The sequence below is a fragment of the Leopardus geoffroyi genome, chromosome B2 (assembly GCF_018350155.1).
Source record: "Leopardus geoffroyi isolate Oge1 chromosome B2, O.geoffroyi_Oge1_pat1.0, whole genome shotgun sequence".
In the NCBI taxonomy this organism is placed as follows: Eukaryota; Metazoa; Chordata; class Mammalia; order Carnivora; family Felidae; genus Leopardus; species Leopardus geoffroyi.
In genome coordinates this window covers 3,092,031-3,111,843 of record NC_059332.1, presented here as the reverse complement: position 1 = coordinate 3,111,843, position 19,813 = coordinate 3,092,031, and the positions used below count along the sequence as shown (strand labels likewise).

Genomic DNA, 19,813 nt, shown 5'->3' with positions numbered 1-19,813 from the left:
AACGTGGAGGCACTTAAAAAATACTCAGATCTTATTTAATAACTTGTAACAATAAAGAGATGGCTGACATTATTTATCTATGAGCCGCTGTTCTAAAACTTTACATGAATTTATTGAATCTATTGAACCCCAAGAAGGCTGTCCATGGGGCATGTGGGTAGCTTAGTCAGTTAAGCACCTGACTCTTGATTTTGGGTCAGGTCATGATCTCACGTCTGTGACTTCAAGCCCTGTGTCAGGCTCTGTGCTGACAGAGTGGAGCCTACTTGAGATTCTCTCCCTCTCTCTGCCCTCCCCTGCTTGTTCTCCGTCTGTCTCAAAAATAAATAAATAAACAAACAAACAAACAAACCCATCCCTGACATTATCCATATTTTAAACATGAGGAAACTGAAGTAGGGGCTAGTGATTTAATCAAGGTCACACAGCAAGTAAACTAGAGCCGGGGCTTGAACCTAGGTAGTCTGGGGCTGGGGAGCAAGCACTTCTCTTCTACCACGCCTCCCTGCAAGGAAATGCACCTTTGCAAAGTAAGATTTGGTAATTTTGTTGTTCCTTCCCCGGAACCATCAGAGGCAACTCAGCATTTTTTTTTTTTTTTTTTTTTACGAGTTTCCTAGACTATAATGGCACATGGCAGAGCCTAAAGGGAGAGAAGTGGTCTGCATGGCCTGATATGAGGGTGACGTCACAGAGGTCCCATGCATTCCGCTGGCACCTGGTGCTGAAGCATGAGAGACGTTCGTTTTCCCCAGCCTTCTTCAGAGTTCTCTTCCGAGATGTCTGCTCTTCGCCTTTCACCCTCCGGAGACGGATTTCGCCTTCTCTTGAATCTCATCTTTCTGTTAGCCGTATCTTCCTATCAGACTCTGAAACAAAAAACTCCACCACTCACCACCTCTTTGATATTCCCAGAGGACTTTGTGGTTTTATCTACCTTAATCCTAAATTTCCCTGGGAAAGCAATGAGAACTGGCTTCGACCTCTGCTTTAGGATGTGTTCCTTCATGTGACCCTTCTCCCCCACAATCTCAGGCTGAAAAGTTGCAGGTCAGGTTTGTTCGTCCTGGTAAAGATTCCTGTTGCCCAGAGTAGCAGGCACGCGGTGGTCTCAGCCTCTTGGTCCTACCCTGTCGCTGCTGCTGCGCAGACGCACTGGGAGGCACGGGTCTGTTGTCAGACAAGGGCGGCAAAGCTGATCTCCCGGGAACTTCGTAGACCAGAGCTTGCTTTCGTGTGCAGCCAGGGGACACGCAGCCTTCACCAACGGTAATGACAGGTGAGAACGCGGGGAGTCTCGCGTCCCTTCTCCGAAGTGGAGGTGGCCTCCGCACAAGTCCGAGCTGGGTCCCAGCGGCCGGAGCCCCTCCCAGCCTGCCCTGAACCCGCAGCTGCGAACTACAGTTCCCAGAAGCCCCCGCATCGTCCCAGCTCCCAGAGTCCATTTCCCGGAAGTCTTGGGCCCTGCGGGACGTCGCTGGCTTCCCGCGGAGGAGTCTGCGGGTGTCGGGTGGGCGGCAGCTCGCCAAGTGCCGGGGAGGTGCTGCTGGGCCTCTTTGGGGAGGCACCCTGAATCTGTGGCTGCTGCTTCAAACAAGATAAGTCAGAGTGAAGCTTTCCCTTTCCCCCTTCTCTTTATTCGTTTAACAGGTGCTTTCTGTGCCTCCTATCCGTTCATCTGCATTTCTGATTTGTGGACTGGGAGACTGAAGAGGAGTCCTTCACTTAATCCTGCCCAAAGGGGCCACGATCCTTCCCCCAGCACCGGCCCCGCCGCCCTTCCTCGACCCCCTCCACACTGGCCGAGAAGCGTAAGGGATGAAAAGCAGAAAATAAACACTTGTCCCGTCACTGAGATGTTAGTAATTGTTATTTCAGCCCCGCCCCCCATATCAATGTGTTTATATCTGCACATGCTAGGTATGGAGATGTGTATATAAATATACATCTCGACACATAACAAAAACGTTTTGGTTTCTATGTAACAAATTGTTTACATGTTCATCTTGAACGTCCACCAGTGTTAATAGTTGACATTGGAATTTTTCATAGTACTATCAAAGACCTGCCCTGTATCAGCATTTCTTTTCAGGGTTTCTAAGCACCAGTGTTTTTATTTGGAACCCCTAGCAAATGCTTCAGTCAGGTATTCTCAAAACAACTTTATAAAATTATTTTATTAGTTGTGGTAATGGTATCATGGTTATGTTTCAAAGGAAGAAAAAGCCCTTTGTGGGTTAAGAGGTACAAGTCATAGAGTATCTGGGTCTTAAAAATACTCCGCGAGGGGCGCCTGGATGGCTCAGTTGGCTGAGCATAGACTTTGGCTCAGGTCAGGATCTCACAGTTGGTGAGTCCGGCTGTCAGCTCAGAGTCGGTTCTGGCCCTCTCCCTCTGCCCCTCCCCCACTTGCACTCTCCCAAAAATAAATATTCAAAAAAATACCCCAGGAATAAATAAAAGTGGGGAAGGAGGAGGTGATGGCTAAACAAGGTTGGCATCATGGAAGCTGAGTGAGGGATACACTGGAGTTCGCTGTACTGTTCCGTGTCTATTTGAAATTTTCTGTAATAATTTTTATGCGTACAAGGATTCTTTTTGGGACAATGAGGTCCACTCATTCTCCTGCCTCGTGTGTAAGTCACCCCGTGACCACTGCGCAAACGAACAGCTGTCACCTCCAGTCCTCTCTGTGATGCTCAGTGATTTCTTTTCCCGGGACCTATCTTCTCACAGGTTTTCCACGGTACTTGTGAGACCAAAGTAAATCTCCGCTCTTCCCAGAACATGCCTTTCACCTTCACGTTCCCCCGTCTCCTCCTGGCCTCTCAGACACACCTGACTTCGGCGTCTGGCTTATAGCCTTCTGCTCCATTTCCTGGTCTCATTTCATTCCGAGTGACATCAGGGTGCCTCGCTGGGTAAATGCTCAGTAAATATTTGTTGAATCTCAGTGTCCACATGGATGAATCATCGGGCAAACCTTGGCCTTCTGTCTGGAGCCGGGGGTGTCGGCAGGCAGGAGTCCCCGGGCCTGTGGGCGGTGGGCATCTGCCGCGTGTGCTTCTCCTCGCCCACCGGTGACTCCGAGCCTTCCCTTTTTAATTCTTGTTCCGAAAGTTCTCCTCCCCCTGTGCCTTCAGAAGGGGCCTGCCGGCTGCTCCCCGCCCACGGCCTGCTGTCCGCCACGCTTTCCACACCCACCGCCGGGCCCCGGCCGCCACGCGTCCCAGCTGTCGTTCTCTGTGTCTCCTCGTGACTCCGCTCTCCCGCTCGCCTCAGTTTTCGGTCGGTCTCTCCGGTGACTCATCTCGTTATCACTTTCAACAAGTCTAGTGGGGCTCTTCTATTTAAAAACATCTTCACCAAACCCACATGCTACTCCAGCCAGCAAGCCAGTTCTGTCCTAAGGTTGCCACATTTCTGTCCCCTTAGACTGCTGTTTCTTCAGTCGTACACTTACCATCACCCACTGGCTCCCTGGCCCCTAAAATCTGACCCATCCCCTTGAAACTCGACTCTCTCTGCTCACAGACGAGGAGAATGAAAACTACATGGAGGGACCATTTTCATCGGTCAGACTGGCAGAGATCCCCGGGTCTGACGGCAGAGTCCTTGTCAAGGCGGTGGGGAAAGAGTCTCATGTTGCCCGTAGGCAGCGCGGCCGAGGGGAGTTGGGCCACATCTGACAGTTGCACGCATCTGCACATGTTTTAAATGACACATATAGGAGGTAATTCACTGAGTAGTTTGTAATAGCAAAAAACTGAAAAGGACCTAAATGTCCATGGAATTGGTCAGATAAATTCCGGCTGTCCATGTGGTGAAACGCTGCGGCTGGTGATGGTTCATTTGGTGTGTGAACTTGGCCAGGCTATGGTGTTGAGTCGTTTGCTCAAACACTAGATGTTTCTATGAAGGCGTTTTGTAGATGTGATATTTAGTAAAGTTGATAACCCTCCTGAATGTGGGTGGGCCTCACTCAATCAGTTGTAGGCCCTAGGACAAAACCTGACATTTCCCAGAGCAGAAGGAATTCTGCCTCACGACTGTAACACCGAAATCTTGCTCGCATTTCCAGCCTGCAGGCTTGCTCTTGGGATTTTTGGACTCAAGACAGAAACATCAGCTCTTATCTGGATCCCAAACTGCTGGCCTGCCTTACGGATTTTCAACTTGTCAGCTCCCACAACTGCACGAGCCAGTTAAAAAAAAAAAAATCTCTATTTCTCTGCATCTAAATCTATATATCATCTATATCTATAGGTTCTGTTTCTCTGAAGAGAATGATGCAATACTATAAAAAAAAAAGTGAAGATACTCTCTATGTGGAAAGATCTGCAGAATATATATTTGAATGAAAAAAAGCCAGGTGGATAACATTCTGTGTTAAAAAAGAATTGAAACAAGAATATGAATTTATATTTGCTTTTATCTGCACCAGAACTCTGGAAGGGTGCACAAATTAATTAAAGTAGTTACGTGACGGGCGCCTGGGCGGCTCGGTCAGCTGAGCATCCGACTTGAGCTCAAGTCATGATCTCAGTTTGTGAGTTCGAGCCCTGCATCGGGTTCTGGGCCGACAGCTTGGAGCCCGGAGCCTGCTTTGGATTCTGTGTCTCCCTCTCTCTCTCCCTCCCCGACTTGTGTTGTCTATCTGTCTCTCTCTCTCAAAAATAAATATTAAAAAAAATTTAAAGCGGTTACTTGATAGGGACTTCTAGACAGGTGGAGGACAGAGGTGGGAGCGACACATTTTTAAATCTATTTTTTTATATTTCTGTGATTTCTGAGCCATGTGACTATTTTTACCTATCCCCAAACTTCAATTTTCTGTGGGTTTCACTAGCTCCTGATTGCTAGCTGTTCGCTTCCTGGTCCCACTCGCTCAGGAGGCGGCCTTCTCCACCACACGCGATCTTGCCCGGGAGTGTCCTCATCCAGCCTCTCCGACCTTTGACCCTCCTAGTGCTCTGATTCGCTTTATCTCTTTCTTTGACTCTTCTGTTCTTGACCGTGGACATTCTCCAAAGTGTCGTCTCCGGCATCTCCTCTGGCCCCTTTTCTCTTTCCGTGCAGCTGAAACCATTCAGTCTGAGTTTCCGGTCTGCGTCTCCCCTCAGAGCCTTGCTCATGGTCAAGACCTTCATTTCCAGCTATTTCCCCACGTGTTTCCAGACCAGGATTCTGTTGTGCCACAGACTAATCTCTGAAAAGGAACTCGTCATCTTCAACCCGGGTTTTTACACTGGCTACTCTGTCAAGTGGTGTCCCCAGCCCTTAAGAGGGCATTTTGGCGGTCACGGTGACTGGGGAGCGTTCCTCGGATTTAGTGGCAGGAGTCTGTGATGATAAGCACCCTCAAATGCGTGGGGTGGTCAGGCACAGCAGGAACTGTCCCACCCAAATGCCAGGTGACGCCCTCCCCTTCCGTCACCGTCCGTCCTGCCATCTCGGTGCATACGGTGTCGGTGTCGGCTCCGGCTGTCCCCTGCCCCTTCTTCCTGCACTTAGCTGATCGCCCAGCCCTGCTGCTTCCTCTCCTGCGGCTCTCACTGGCCTCGTTCACCTGTGAGCTCGCAGCTGCAGCCTTGGCAAAGGCCCCTCAACTGGCTCTGCCTCCGAGCCTCCGTTTCCCGCTCTTGTCGTTTGCCGGCCGAGTGCTCTCCCCGCAGACGCGTGGTCACCGTCCTCTTCCGCGAGCAGTGCTCCCAAGAGCCAACGCCGCCTGTCCGGCCTTGTCTCCGCGTCTGGCCACGTGCGGCAGAGTCACGGACGCTTTCCTGCTGGTCCCCACCGGGATGAGTCCCCTGGGTTCAGGGGTGGGCCTAGCCGTGCCTCAGGCACCTAGAAGCCCGTCTGAGGTGGAGGGTGTGACCAGGCCGGTGTCCGGAACACAGGTCCCATCCCGTTGTGAGGTCACTCCCGCTGGTCCCCTCTCCCTCCTCTCCACACCTGTTTACAGGGACAGATCCAGAGAGAGAAAGTTCTCTGACCTTTCCCTTGTCGCAGCAAACGATCTTCCCTGGGAGCCCCTCTGCCGTCGCGGGAAGGAGATCTGACCACCACGAAGATGTAGTAATCGCAGCTTAGAGGGGAAAGTTAATGGGTCGGCGTTTGTTCAACACTAGTTTGTCCTGCCAGATTTCTGAAGCCTTTAACGATGGGCGACGCCCCGCGGCCCGGACACACTAGGACATGAAGGAGCAGGGGGCAGGTGAGCGCGTGGTTCCGGCGCGGCCTGTTCCCTCCCAGCCCGCGGGCGGGAGCTCCGTTCTCCAGAACGTTCTTGTCGCACAGCCAGAACTCCTGCAGGCGGGCGGTTGAGTCCTGCCGCGCAGGCGTGACGAGTGCTGGCTGAGAGCCGGCCGTGTTCTGCCGGGACGGGTCGCGGGTAGTGCGGTCGCCCCAGGGGCAGGAGGAAAGGGTTTCACTCCAGAGAACGAGGTGCCCTGGGGAGAGCACCCAGGCCCCCGGGTCCGAAACAGCACGGGAGGGGCTGCTATGTGGGGGCGGGGCGGCGGGGGGGGGGGCGGCCGAGGTGGCCCCACACTGAGCCGCGGTCCCGCGGGGGTTGTGCGCTTTGCACACATTCCACCTGCCGTCACAGCCCGGTCATCCAAACCGGGAAGGCCCCGTCGCAGGCGGCCTCTGCGTGGAGGGCCGAGAACTTTCCGGGAGACCTTTCACGTGGAGGGAGGGGAGAGTGGATGTGCAGCGGCGTGCAGGACAGAGGACCGCGGCCGATAACAGGGTGACGCTGAGTGCCATTTCCGCCGTCCTGCCCGGCTGACCGGCCGCAGGGACCGCACGGGGATGAGACGGAGTAGGGTGTCGCAGTCTGCCAGGAAGGCGCGGGCCCCGCTCGCGGCGCGGGTCACAGAAGATGGTGGGGGGACGGACTGCGGTTCCCAGGGTGGCGGAAGCCGGGAGGGGGTCCCTAGAGCAGGGAGCCACGTCTGTGACCCTCCGCCCAGTCCTGCCCACGGCGGCCACTGGGGCACCCAGCTTGGCGGGGCTGGGGAGGTGGGGGGGGCGAGCAGGCTTTGGGGGGGGGGTTGACAGCGACATCACTGTGGCCGTGTTTTGGGACACGTGTTTGCTGCCGTCATGAGGGATAAGGAGCGACAGCCGTGGGGAGATCCGGGCCACGGAGCAGAGGCCACCGGACCCCTCTCCCCTCCGGCCTTGTGCAGTCTCCGCTCCTCACAGGCGTGCTTCCGGCAACTGAGTTTACACACTTGAACAGCCTACGTGTGATGAGATCGGGGGCGCCTTTTGAGTTCTTTCACATTTTCCAGTGTCATTTTCCATTTTGCCGGTCTCTGGAAAGTTTTGTCATTATTCTGTCAATGTTGCAAATGAGGTGGTAGCTCTTACTTTGCTTTCCTGGCCACTCACAGCCAGTACTTTATTTCATATTGAAGACGGCACTCTAGTGACTCTCCTAGATTGTACCCTGGCCACCAGCAGATTGCTAGCAGCATCGAGACCTTCTCCAGACCTTCAGAATCAGCTGCACGATGTAAAGCTGGAGAAGTACCCCCCCCGCCCCGCATTGTCTCTCAGCAAAGAGACGACCCGTGTCTCTCACACGTAGAGTAGGAATCCTGTACCCAAGTTTTGGGGTCACCGAGTCCAGTCTTTTTTGTATAACAGGGTAGGAAATGAAACTACCTTATGATCTTTATTTCGCCAAATTGATTTTTTTCAACATGAACATTTTTTATGCTAGAAAAGTGAAAATTGCCCAGCTGAAATGTTACAAAAATCTTAAAAAAAAATATTAGAATTCATGTATCCAATGCTTTCACTTTTGTCATTACCTATTTCTTTTCCCACTTTACGCAATCGTAACTTTATAGTGAGATACGTCTTTGGTAAAATGGATGAATTGATTTTTTTCAGCAAATCGGTTACGCATTGGTTTCTGTCTCATGCACATATGGCACATTGATTTTGAATGAATCGGTCTGATTCCACTGAAGGGACGCTCTGTTGAAAGGTGGTGACAAGTGGCTGAGGTGGCTAACAATCGGTTTTAGGAAGTGTAACAGCATCCATTTAACAATCCTGTAGCTCTGTGTTGTACAGAGAGGTTAGCAACCTGAAGTTCCATTGATGGTCAGGATGTTTAATTTCAGGTTTAAATAGTAATGCTACCTTCTGTCCATTACTTCATGATCATCATGTTCATTTAAACAGTACTGATTGGGGCGCCTGGGTGGCGCAGTCGGTTAAGCGTCCGACTTCAGCCAGGTCACGATCTCGCGGTCCGTGAGTTCGAGCCCCGCGTCGGGCTCTGGGCTGATGGCTCAGAGCCTGGAGCCTGTTTCCGATTCTGTGTCTCCCTCTCTCTCTGCCCCTCCCCCGTTCATGCTCTGTCTCTCTCTGTCCCAAAAATAATAAATAAACGGTGAAAAAAAAAAAATTAAAAAAAAAAACAGTACTGATTGTGGGGCCTGGGTGGCCCAGTCTGTTGAGTGTCCGACTTTGGCTCAGGTCGTGATCTCACCGCTTGTGGGTTTGAGCCCCACATTGGGCTCTGTGCTGGCAGCTCAGAGCCTGCAGCCTGCTTTGGATTCTGTGTTCCGCTCTCTCTCTCTCTCTCTGCCCCTCCCTCGCTCATGCTCTCTCTCAAGAATAAGTAAAACATAAAAAAAAGACAGTACTGATCATTTGTTTGTTAATTTTTAATTGAAGGTACATTAGCAGTCCTCTGGGACACTGATCCAGTGAAGAAGTTTGCCTTGATGATGATGACGTGATTTACATTTCCTTTTTTTTTTTTTTTTTTTTTTTTAATTATTTAGAGAGAGATAGTGCGAGCATGGGAGAGGCAGAAGGAGAGAGTGGGAGAGAAAAAATCCCAAGTAGGATCTACACAGAACCTGACACGGGGTTCGAGCTACAAACCCAGGAGATCATGACCTGACCCGAAATCAAGAGTCAGACGCTTAATCGACTGAGCCCCCCAGCGCCCCTGTGGTTTATGTTTTCAAAAGCTTTTGACAAGGAGCTTCATCAAAAGTTGTTATTGTCATTTTTTTTTAGAGATTTAGCTTGTGTTTTGGGGGCGAACTTTTTTTTAAAGTTTATTTTGAGAGAGAGGGAAGGAGAGAGAGAATCCCGGGCAGGCTCCGCACTGTCAGCACAGAACCCGATATGGGGCTCGAACTCATGAACCGTGAGACGATGACCTGAGCCAAAATCAGGAGGCAGACGTTTAACCGACCGAGCCTCCCCAGGCGCCCCCTGACAAGGAAAATGCCAGAGCTGGAACTCTGAGTGCATAAAGCTGTGACAGAGATGGCAAGAGGGGCGCCACTACATACTCTTGCCACTGGAGGGGACCCGGTCAACTCAACGCCCAGAGGGTAGCATTACTTTTGGTGACTTACTCTTAGGCTTCGCAATGAGGTGGAAAAATACGGACTTGGAACCAAGCCAGAACAGAATTTAAATGCTCATTCCACCACTTTCTATAAAATTGACAGAAAAGTTACTTTACTGTTTAAATTTGTTTTATCATCTGTAAAAGCAGGTGTAGCAACGCAGACCTTCTAGGCCTGTAGTTTTAAAAAATGGGATAATGCATGTTAAGTGGCCTGGAATGATGCTTTTTAATAAATGGCAATTATTATCGCCGCCGTCATTGTCCAGCGCCTGGTTCCAAGCGTCTGAGCCCAGGTGCGCCAGAACATATTCACATTGACCATCGCAAGTCAGATCGCTCATTTGAGACTCGTATAAAACAGGACGCTAACGTAGTAACAAAAGTGCAGCTGTGGTGAGGACTGGACTCTGTAATGAGCACAAACATCGCGTTCTCTCCTGGCGGTCAGATCTGTAGAGGAAAGCATTGCTATCAGAAAACGAAGGTGTGGGAGGAATGTGAAATTTGTGCGGAGGGCATCGGTTGTGTGATTCAGAAGGTTGTGGGACCTGCGGATCGCCCCACGTTGTCACTCTGCCTCTCCAAGTCCCCCCAGCTCCCAGCCCATTCCGTCATGGGCCCTGTGCCCCTGTTTTCTTCCGTTCCCCCTCCTCTTCTCTCTGCCTGGACACTGTAATTGACCTGGGGGCTTGGGCCGTGGTTATTTTTCCTCCGAAACGTAAACAGAGGATCGTGAAGATGAGTACTGAGCCCTCTCCTCCCCCGCTTCACTTTCAGCCAGTCACTCGCGTATACATACTGAGTGCCTACCGTCTGAGGTGCTGTGCCCAGGGGCTTGTGCACCGTGAGGCTCTGTGGTCGCTAGTCAGCCTTGATTCAAAATGTTCCCAAATTGTCAGGGTGCCTGGGTGGCTCAGTCAGTTAAGCATTAGACTCTAGATTTTGGCTCCGGTCATGATCTCACCAACCGTGAGATCGAGCCCCACATCACACTCTGCCCCGACAGCGCGCAGAACCTGCTTGGATTCTCTCTCCCTGCCCCTCCCCAGCTCGCTTGCTCTCAAAACAAACAATCATTAAAAAACCTGTTTCCAAATGATCCAATCTGCTTTCTCATTTGCATTTGTCACAGTGAGAGACTTGACAAGAAAATGCGTCAGACTCTGAAAACAACTCTTCAGATAATTCTGGCGCTTTTTCCTTCTCCTTCTTGCTCTCCTTCCCATGCAGCTCTCACGCGCGCAGACTTACTGGCCCGGAGGTGGGGTAGGTGTCCTGCTTGCTCCTCGTCGCCTGTTACAGGCCGTCATTTCTGCCTCTTCCCTGGAACCCCCAGCTCCACCAGCACACCTGCCATCAAAGCACAGAGTCGGCCACCCTCAACCTCTCCTTGAGGTCCTCCGCCGACCCCAGGTCACTCCCTCATCCGCCGGAGGATACGGCACCTGCCTCACTCTTCCCGGGACTGTTCTCCTGGGGGATTTTAATGCACGTGCAGGCAACCCCTCTGCCGCCCGGCCCTCCTCTCCTCCCACAGTCCGTTTTCCCTTCCTCCTCAGACATCTGCACCCGCGGTCACACTCTGGACCTCGTGTCCTTGCCAGTAAGTACACTCCTCAGAAACCCCATTTCAAGCAGCCGCGGCCTGACTGCCATCTCCTTCCTACCCTTTCAGCTTCCTCCCCCTAGTACTGTCACTTCAGTTTTTTCAACCCCAACAAAACCTCAAACAGTGAGACCTATGGATTCATCTTTGCTTCCCTCTCTCCATTCCCCGCTTAAATTCCACGAGCCATTATTATAAGCTGTCTCTCACAACCTCCCTTGTTTTCTTAACCTTCTGTTGGGCCAGACTCTCCTAGAAAACTCCCGGTTAAATCCGGTTTCCGGCTTATTCCGTCCCTGGCCCCCTGCAGCGGAACAGAACAGCAGACCGTCGCTAAAGGCAACTCCGGGATGGTGACTGGTCTCTTGACGTTCACGGCCAGATTTCTCAAAGGGACTGTCCGTTGCCCTCCAGCCCCGCCTTCCCTCAGTCAGGTCAGTCCCCCCTCTCCCGCCCTCCTTTCCTTAGGCCTCTCCTTACTTCACCCACTGCTCAGGCTCAGCTGAGGACCCAATTCGACGAAGGGGCGGGAGCGGTCGGGGGAGCGCTTCCACATCGTGCCTCCACCAGCTTTGGTGTTCCCTCCTGCTTTGAGGTCAGCCCGCTCCCCCTCCCTTCAGGGCTCCGCCGCATGGCGACTCCTCTCCAGATCATCACTGGTTCAGCCTCGGCAGCGTTCCAACATACCGGGAGATCTCATCCATTCGGTACCCTCTTCCGGCAACTACCCCGATTCTCTCTCGGCATTGTAGCAAAACTCAAGTGCCCAGACTTGGCTTTCTCCAACTGTTTCCTTCCTAGTCTGCGAACCCCCCTCCAATCAGGTTTTAGTCTGCCAGAGCTGCTCTTAAGAGCAGCGCTGATCTTGTTACTGCCAAACCTGACGTGCTCAGCCTTCATCTTCTATCAGCCTCGAGGGAGACCCAGTCGGCCGTCTTCACCTTCTGAGACACAGTTTGCATGTGGCTTCTGTGTACTGCGCTCCTTCACTATCCCGCCTCACCTGCTGCCTGCCTTCTGCATGGGTCTCACCTTTCTGATTCCTAAGGGCCCCGTCCTCGGAACTCTTCTCTCCGCTCTCCTCCTAAGCCAGCCCGTCCAGTCCCACGATCTTAAATATACACCGTAGGCTGTGGAGAGAGTGCACTTCTCTCCTTCGTGCTCCTGACTTGCCTCCCTGGCAGCCTACTGGCAGCCTACACCTGGATGTCTAAAGGATCCGAAGCAACACTTGGCCCCGATCGCTAAAATTAAACACACAAATGCAAATGTTGGCAAAGATGCAGAGCAACAGAAACTTACTGCGTGGCGGAGGGGAAATTGTTCCGCTTTGGCGAGTGGTTTGGCGGTGTCTACTGAAGTTGAACGCGTGTCCCCCCCCCCCCCATGACGCCATAATGTCACTCCTAGGTGTTCAAACAGATGGGTACACGTGCGCAGAAGACACGTACGAATGTCACTGGTGGCATTATTCGGAATTGCCTCGCACTGTAAACGGTCGGAACGATGCGTCTGTTGGTAGGACGGAGAGACAGTGCTACATGCACAGCTCCTTGCAGCTGTGAGCCTCACACGCACGGTCTGAGTTTAAAAAGCTAGTCACAGAAGCCTCCAGCTTTGTTTGTAGGAGCAAAGAGCAAAAACCGGTGAAACTTATCTATGTATTAGAACGCAGGACGGCGGTTACCTTTGGGGAAGAGCGAGGTTGTGACTGGAAGGGGCTTGAGAGGGGCTGCTGGGATGCTGGTTGTACAGATGTGTTCTTTGTACGCTTGTATTTTGTGTGTGTGTGTGGTTTTTTTTTTTTTTTTTTTACCATGTTTAAACAAGTTCCAAAACTGAATTCTGATTCGTCACCCCTCGTGTGAACTCGCGCCCTCTCTGGTGACCTCCGGCTCAGAACACCGCAGCTTCTTTCTGCGGGTTACATGAGCCAAAGCCCTGAGAGCCATTCTGGTTTCTTTCTCTCACGCTTCCACGTCCACACCGTTAGCAAACCGGTCTGTTGTGTTTTCAAAATACGGCCTCAACCGCTTCCTACCACTCACCGCTACGGTTTTGTCCAAGTTGCCATCAGCCCTTAGTTGGACTTCTTGGAGTAGTGTCCTGCTCGACTCTTCTGGTACTTTCGACCCTGCAGTCTCTTCCCTATATCACAGCAAGTGACCCTTTTATTTTATTCATTTTTAATTTTTTTAATGTTTATTTATTTTGAGAGCACATGAGCAGGGGAGGGGCAGAGAGAGAGAGAGACACAGAATCCAGGCAGATTCCAGGCTCTGAGCTGTCAGCACAGAGCCCGACACAGGGTTTGAACCCACGAACCATGAGATCATGACCTGAGCTGAAGTCGGACTTTTAACCGGCTGAGCCACCCCGGTGCCCCAGTGACCATTTTAAAACATAACCAAAATCACATCCCTCCCCTGCTCAGTAGGCTCCAGTGACTTACCGTCTCATTCTGAATAAAATGCCAAATCGTCCCAAGGCCAGGCAGGCCCCGCGTGAATGTTTTCCAGCCGTCTGACCTCTCCTACCACTCACCGAGCTCCAGCTCGGTGAACTCCTAGAACAGCCAAATGCTTCTGTCTCAGCCAAATGCTTCCAGGCCACACCCTCTGCCTGGAAAGTTCTCCTCCCAGGTATCTACTTAGTTCATTCCTTCAGTCTCTGTTTGGAAACGGACCCTCTCCTGAGAAAGGTGTTTCCGGCCATCTGATTTGCATCGGCAGGGCAGCCCTTAGGGGGGTTTCCCACAAGCCATCTGTGCTATTTTAGTGTTATTTAAAATACCATCGCTCAGCATTTTACACATCTAAAAATTTTTTTAATATTTATATTTGAGAGAGAGAAAGAACCAGCAGGGGAGGGGTAGAGAGAGAGGGAGACAGAATCCAAAGCAGGCTCCAGGCTGAGCTGTCAGCACAGAGCCCAATGCGGGGCTTGAACTCACAAGCTGTGAGATCGTGACCTGAGCAGAAGTTGGACGCTCAATCGACAGAGTCACCCAGACGCCCTGGCATTTTACACATTTATTTAGAATAAATGTGAGTTCTGTGAAAGCAGATTTGGTTTGGTCCACGTCTGAAGCCCCACTACTGTAAGGCCAGGTAACTCTCAGGCACTGGCTGTGGATGAATTACTTTTAATGAAGACCCACTAGGTTATGTGATATTTCCCCCTTTCCTGCTTCCCTCACCAAGGTATTGGACAAAAACCCAGTGAGGTGGCCCTTTATAATCTGGCGACAGACTAGGAAATTGCCGATCTAGGACCTTGGGAAAAATGCTTGGTCTCTATATGGGGACTGGACAGTCTTGGACGCTGAAACACCCTTAGAACTACATATGAAGGTCATAGAATTTTTTAGAAATCATAGAGAATTCCTTGCCTCCCAAAGTGTTGTTTTCTGGGTTACTGCTGAGATCCTTGTCAATGGTCGTGGCTACACCTCTGATGTAAACTGAACCACTCTATTTTTCTGGGCTGACCATAATTTCAAGGAAAAAGCTGTAACTTCTTTTAAAGTTTTTTAAAAAGCTGTAACTTCTAACTTCCAAGTCTTCCCTTTAGATTTTAGTTGTACCCCGCCGTCTAGTCCCAGACACTGGGATCCGGCACGTTACGTAAATCTGTAGCTACGTTATGGTAGGTGTCTGTGGCGTATAAATAACAAAATTAGGGGGAAAAAGACATACCGCTTAAAGTAACTTCCTTTCTCGGTTCTTCAAATAGGAGTGAGGAGGGTAAAAAGGAGAGCCCGTGGCTAGGGGACACATCAGGCGAAGGACACCAGGCACCACAGTGGGCAAGGAGACGGACGCGTCTGAGCAGCGGCTGGTAGTCTGCCTGCCTGGGGACCTGGGAGGTGTTCCGGGACAACTAGGAGATACGGTTTTGTGGGCTACTCAAAAAGATACAGAAACTAAGGTCACGTTAACTTTCGGAGTCTCCCTGCTCGTCCCTGGTCGGGGCCTGGCATACTGGGAGTGGTTAGCACACAGTCTGGAGAGCTGGCAGGCCGGCACAGGGGGAGGCATGGAAGAGGATGAAGTTAGGCAGTGACCGCATAGTCCCGGGGCTCCGCATCTGACCTGACAGCATCTCTGAAGGGACCAAGGGAACAAAGTGGGATCTTTCAGGGTTCAGGACGCATTTCCACATCAATCCTGTTCATTTAGGAATCGGTGCTACAGGGACAGGAGTCCTCTCCTTGCAGACAGATGCGGGGTTTCCCATTTGGGGATCTCCTCTGAAATGAGGACCCTTCCCACAGATGCAGAGGCTTCATTTCCTTGGAATCTGAGCGGCTCAGATTCCAGCCAGAGCTTACCCTGTGACCGGGCTCCAGTCCTCCTGGCCAGTCTTCTCTCTCCCCAATGGGACGACCTAAGTCCTACGTGACAGAAGTCTCGAGAAATTGAGGAATACCAAGGTGACGTTCCTTTATAGATGCGTCAAGTTACGACAGAAAAAGGTCCTGAGATTTAAATGGCTACGTTACTTCCTGAATTCTGTTTTTCACCGTCTGGCGTCTTCAGTCAAGGAGGGGCCCAAATCCCAGCGTCGGTCACTGGCATTTATATAAAGAAGCCAGAAAGACTGCATGGATTTTTTTTTTTTCACTTGTGAAAATCTGCAGCGCCCCCTCCCCCAAACCTCACCTGCAGAAGAGTCTAGAACTCCTTTTCTGTGCTACCCTGTTGTCAGAGCTCTCCATTCTCAAGGCCAGGCTGGGAAGTTGTCAGGTGCCCCTTAAAAGAGCTACCTGATCATCAGACTCCATCCGGAGGAAACCCGAGGCGCGTCGCCCTGCCTGCCAGGGGCATCGTGGGCACGGTCGTCTGCTTCAGAAATCTGGGGGCCAAGGAAAAGTAAGTAAAATGACCTTTACACAGCTGTTAAATTTCTGCAGTGTGGTGAGGAAATAAGTTGACCCTACACCCCAGAGCCTGTGCAAACCCAACTTAAAAAACATTACAAAAACTATACTGTGTACAGCAGCCAATCTGTGAGGCTTGTAAGAGGAGCCGCAGGAAGAAGCTATAATTCAAGGAGGGGGAATGAAATCTGCCCCCTTGTTCTTTCCAGGGTGCGCGGCAGGAGTGTGCCTGGTCTAACCCCCAGGCCAGTCTCTGAGCACAGGGCCTTGGCGACAGAATTTTACAAAGTTCCTGAAGTGATTCCACGATGCAATGAGGGTTAAATAACACTGGTTTCAGGTACAGAAGAGGATCTTTGTAGGTTGTGATGAGCTAGAATGTTAAAACCAGAAGAGAAAATAACAGGGAGGTTTAACGTTACACTGACGTAAGCCACTATATAATGAGTTACTAATTTAAGAATGCTTTACAGTTCTTTTTATTAGGAACCAGTTAATCAACTTAAATGCATTAGAACAGAAGCATAATAGATCCCCAGCCTAGTTACTGAAGCACAGACGCTTTCTATTGGCAAAACATGCATAAATATACACACTCTAGATGCGACACAGCAAAATGCTGACGTGCAGTGACCCCGTTCAAGAGTACACTGTGAACACAAAAAAGCGGAATATAAAATTCCAAACAACCTTTGAAAGCGTCCACTCCAAATCCCCTCATTCACGGAGCAAAGTGAAGCTTAAAACAGTCGAATTTTCCAATGTCACAAAGTTGCTTGAAAACCGCTGGATTACTTCATCCCAATGTACTTTCCCTTCCATAGTGCGACCGTGAAAAGTTAACATCTTTTAGGCAGTTTCTCACTTCACTCTGAATCTTCAGCACTTAACCAAAGGACAGACCGGAGCAAACGTGTCCGCCACGTCTGTGATGTTCCCGCAAGGGTCATATGCCCGGGTGCAGTCTCTGGTGCTTGTTGAGAGCCGAGCGGTATCGGAAGGCTTTCCCGCAGTCACTACATCCAAAAGGCTTCTCTCCCGAATGAATCCTCTGGTGCTGGATGAGGTACGTGCTCTGGCTGAAAGTCTTCCTGCACTCGTTACAGTTATAAGGTTTCTCCCCCGTGTGCGTGTTCTGGTGTTCGGTCAGGTGCGTGCTGCGGCTGAAGGCTTTGTCACACTCGTTGCACTTGTAGGGCTTCTCTCCCGTGTGAATTCGCTGGTGCTGAGTCAGGTGAGAGCTCTGGCTGAAAGCCTTTTCGCATTTATTACACTGGTAGGGTTTTTCTTCCGTGTGAGTCTTTTGATGTTGAGCAAGAGAGGAACAGTGCCGGAAGGCTTTGCCACACTCCGCGCACTCATAAGGCTTTGCTCCCGTGTGAATCCGCTTGTGTTGCGTGAGGTGTATGTTCTGGTTGAAGGCTCTCCCGCACTCGTTACACTTGTAAGGTCTTTCTCCGGTGTGTATCTTCCTGTGCTGAATCAGGGAGGAGCCGTAACTGAAGGTTTTCCCGCATTCGTGACACTGATAGGGCTTCTCACCGGTGTGAATTCTTTCGTGTTTAGCAAGAGATGAACTCCGAATAAAGGCTTTCCCACACTCCTTACATTCATAAGCTTTCTCCTGGGTGTGAGTCTTCTGATGTTGATTCAGGTTGGAGAGGTAACTGAAAGCCTTTCCGCACTCATTGCATTCAAAGGGCTTTTCCCTGGTGTGAATTCTCCGATGCTGCGTCAGGGACGAGCAGTAACTGAAGGCCTTCCCGCATTCGTTGCACTTGTAAGGTTTCTCTCCGGTGTGAATTTTCAGATGTTGAGCGAGGGAGGACCAGTAACTGAAGGACTTTCCGCATTCGGCGCAGTCGTACGGCTTCTCCCCGGTGTGCGTTTTCTGATGTTGGGTGAGGTTGGAGTGCTGACTGAAGGCTTTCCCACATTCGTTGCATTCGTAGGGTTTTTCACCAGTATGGATCATATGGTGACGAATAAATGTCGAGGGCCCATTGAAGGCCTTCCCGCATTCGTTGCATTTATAGGTCTTCTCTCCAGTGTGAATTTTTTGATGCTGAGTAAGGTGCGTGCTCCTGGTGAAGGTTTTGTCACATTCATCACATTTGAAAGGTTTTTCTCCCGTGTGAATTTTCTGATGTTCCATAAAGTGGCCTCTCTGGCTGAAGGCTTTTCCACACTCATTGCAGGTGTACGGTTTCTCCCCAGTGTGAATCCTCTGGTGTTGCACCAGATGGGTCCTCTGACTGAAGGCTTTCCCACATTCGTCACATTTATAGGGTTTTTCTCCAGTGTGGATTCTTTGATGTTGAGTAAGAGACGGACCCTCAATGAAGCCCTTCCCACACTGATCACATTTGTAGGGTTTATCTCCAGTGTGAATTCTTTGATGGTTGATAAGGTTTTCACTCCGGCTGAAGGCTTTTTCACATTCATTACATTTGTAAGGCTTCTCCCCGGTGTGCGTCCTCTGATGGCGAATGAGAGCAGAACAGTAACTGAACGCTTTCCCACATTCGTTGCACTTACAAGATTTCTCTTTTCTGACCGGGTTTGTATTCTGTTTGACGCTCGTCTTAGTAGCGGTCTCTTCTGCAGATGTTTCCTGTGTCACAAGGTTTGAGCTTACACTGATGCTTTTTTCAAAGTCCTTATTTATAGGGCCTCTCTCCCAAGTGGGTATTGTCTTTTCGGTTATTTTTATTTCTCTTGGCAGCACCTGCTGGTGTGCCTGACGCTTCTCCAGACTGCCTTCGTACCCCCAACTTTCTGAAAAGTCAGAACCGTGAGGGTCTTCCCTTTTGTGGTTTTCCACCACTGCCCCATGACACGGCTGCTCTTCAGAAATGTCCGGCTCTGGGACTGCTCGGCTATCTTCTGGTCCGACGTCACGGTCTGCAAGAAAAAGAAAACGCCTATATTCTCTATTCAGAAGGGGGAAAAATAACTGCCCTTGTGGGAATGATCTAATGAAGCTAAAAATAAAGCTTTTGGGAAGTCCTGAGGACTTTCAAGCACAGCCCTATTATTTGAGGAGAAGGTTGGAAAGAGCCAAGGATAGCCATAAATAAAATCTGAAAGCGGCGAGACAATGTCTAATTCTACATCACAGATAATCTCTAAGAGCCAGTAAGGAAACGCCACTTGAGGTCACAGTAGATTAAGGACAGACCACAGAGCTGGCCAAGAGGAGAACAGATAGGCTAACGGAGGTGGTCTGAACTGGGATTCCTTGCCAGTGAACAGCAAAACAAAAATCAAGGAACCAAGATTCCCAGTAGGGACAGAACGGGAAGACTTGGCTAAGACCACGGTGTTTAGCCTGGAACACGATCTAGTCCGTCTCTGCCAGAGACGCGAAGTTGTCAACAGAGGAAATACTTCAAGGCAGGCAGATGACAAGGTCAATTCTCAGCATTTTGAGAACGAGAAAAGGCAGTGACGGAGCAGACGGGAATGGTGTTTGTGGGCGTGGAAGATGCCCAAAGTAGAAGGACCCAGACGCTCAAGTAACAGGAAAGATCAGCTTCAGGGGAAGCAAGAGCTGCGGAAGCGACAGGAACGTTTCGGGGGAGGGGCTCAATAAAACATAAGCAGAGTCGAATACGTAATAATCTACACACAAGGCAGTTTATCAGCAAACGAACAACAGAAGCGGCGCCAGACCGGCGCTTCTGCACAAGCAGGAGGTGGAGCGCTGCCCCAGACACAGGCGACGACTAACACTAGGCCCGTCAACGCCGGGAGAGTCGGGAAAGATAAAAAGCCGCATTTAAAACGTGTTTCTTTGGTCCCTTTGACAACAGGAGGCTGCGGCAGACCCCCGGGAACCCCGAGTGTCCCGTGCTGCTGGCCTCGTCACGGTCACCGTCACGGTCCCCGCCAGCACGCGCCCAGAGCTCTCCTGTCCCGTCTCCGT

General features: G+C 50.8%; 1 protein-coding gene across 6 annotated transcripts in view; it reads right to left on the bottom strand.

Annotated features, from left to right (window-relative positions):
• Positions 1–16,348: 16,348 nt before the first annotated feature.
• Positions 16,349–19,813, bottom strand: part of ZNF184 (zinc finger protein 184) — a 29,085-nt gene continuing 25,620 nt past the window's right edge. For all 6 annotated transcript variants that reach the window (XM_045500421.1, XM_045500422.1, XM_045500424.1 and 3 more), the window contains one exon: positions 16,349–18,789. In XM_045500421.1, coding sequence (XP_045356377.1) covers positions 16,832–18,789 — 1,958 coding nt within the window. In that variant the 3' untranslated portion in view covers positions 16,349–16,831. The remainder of the gene's footprint in view (positions 18,790–19,813) is intronic.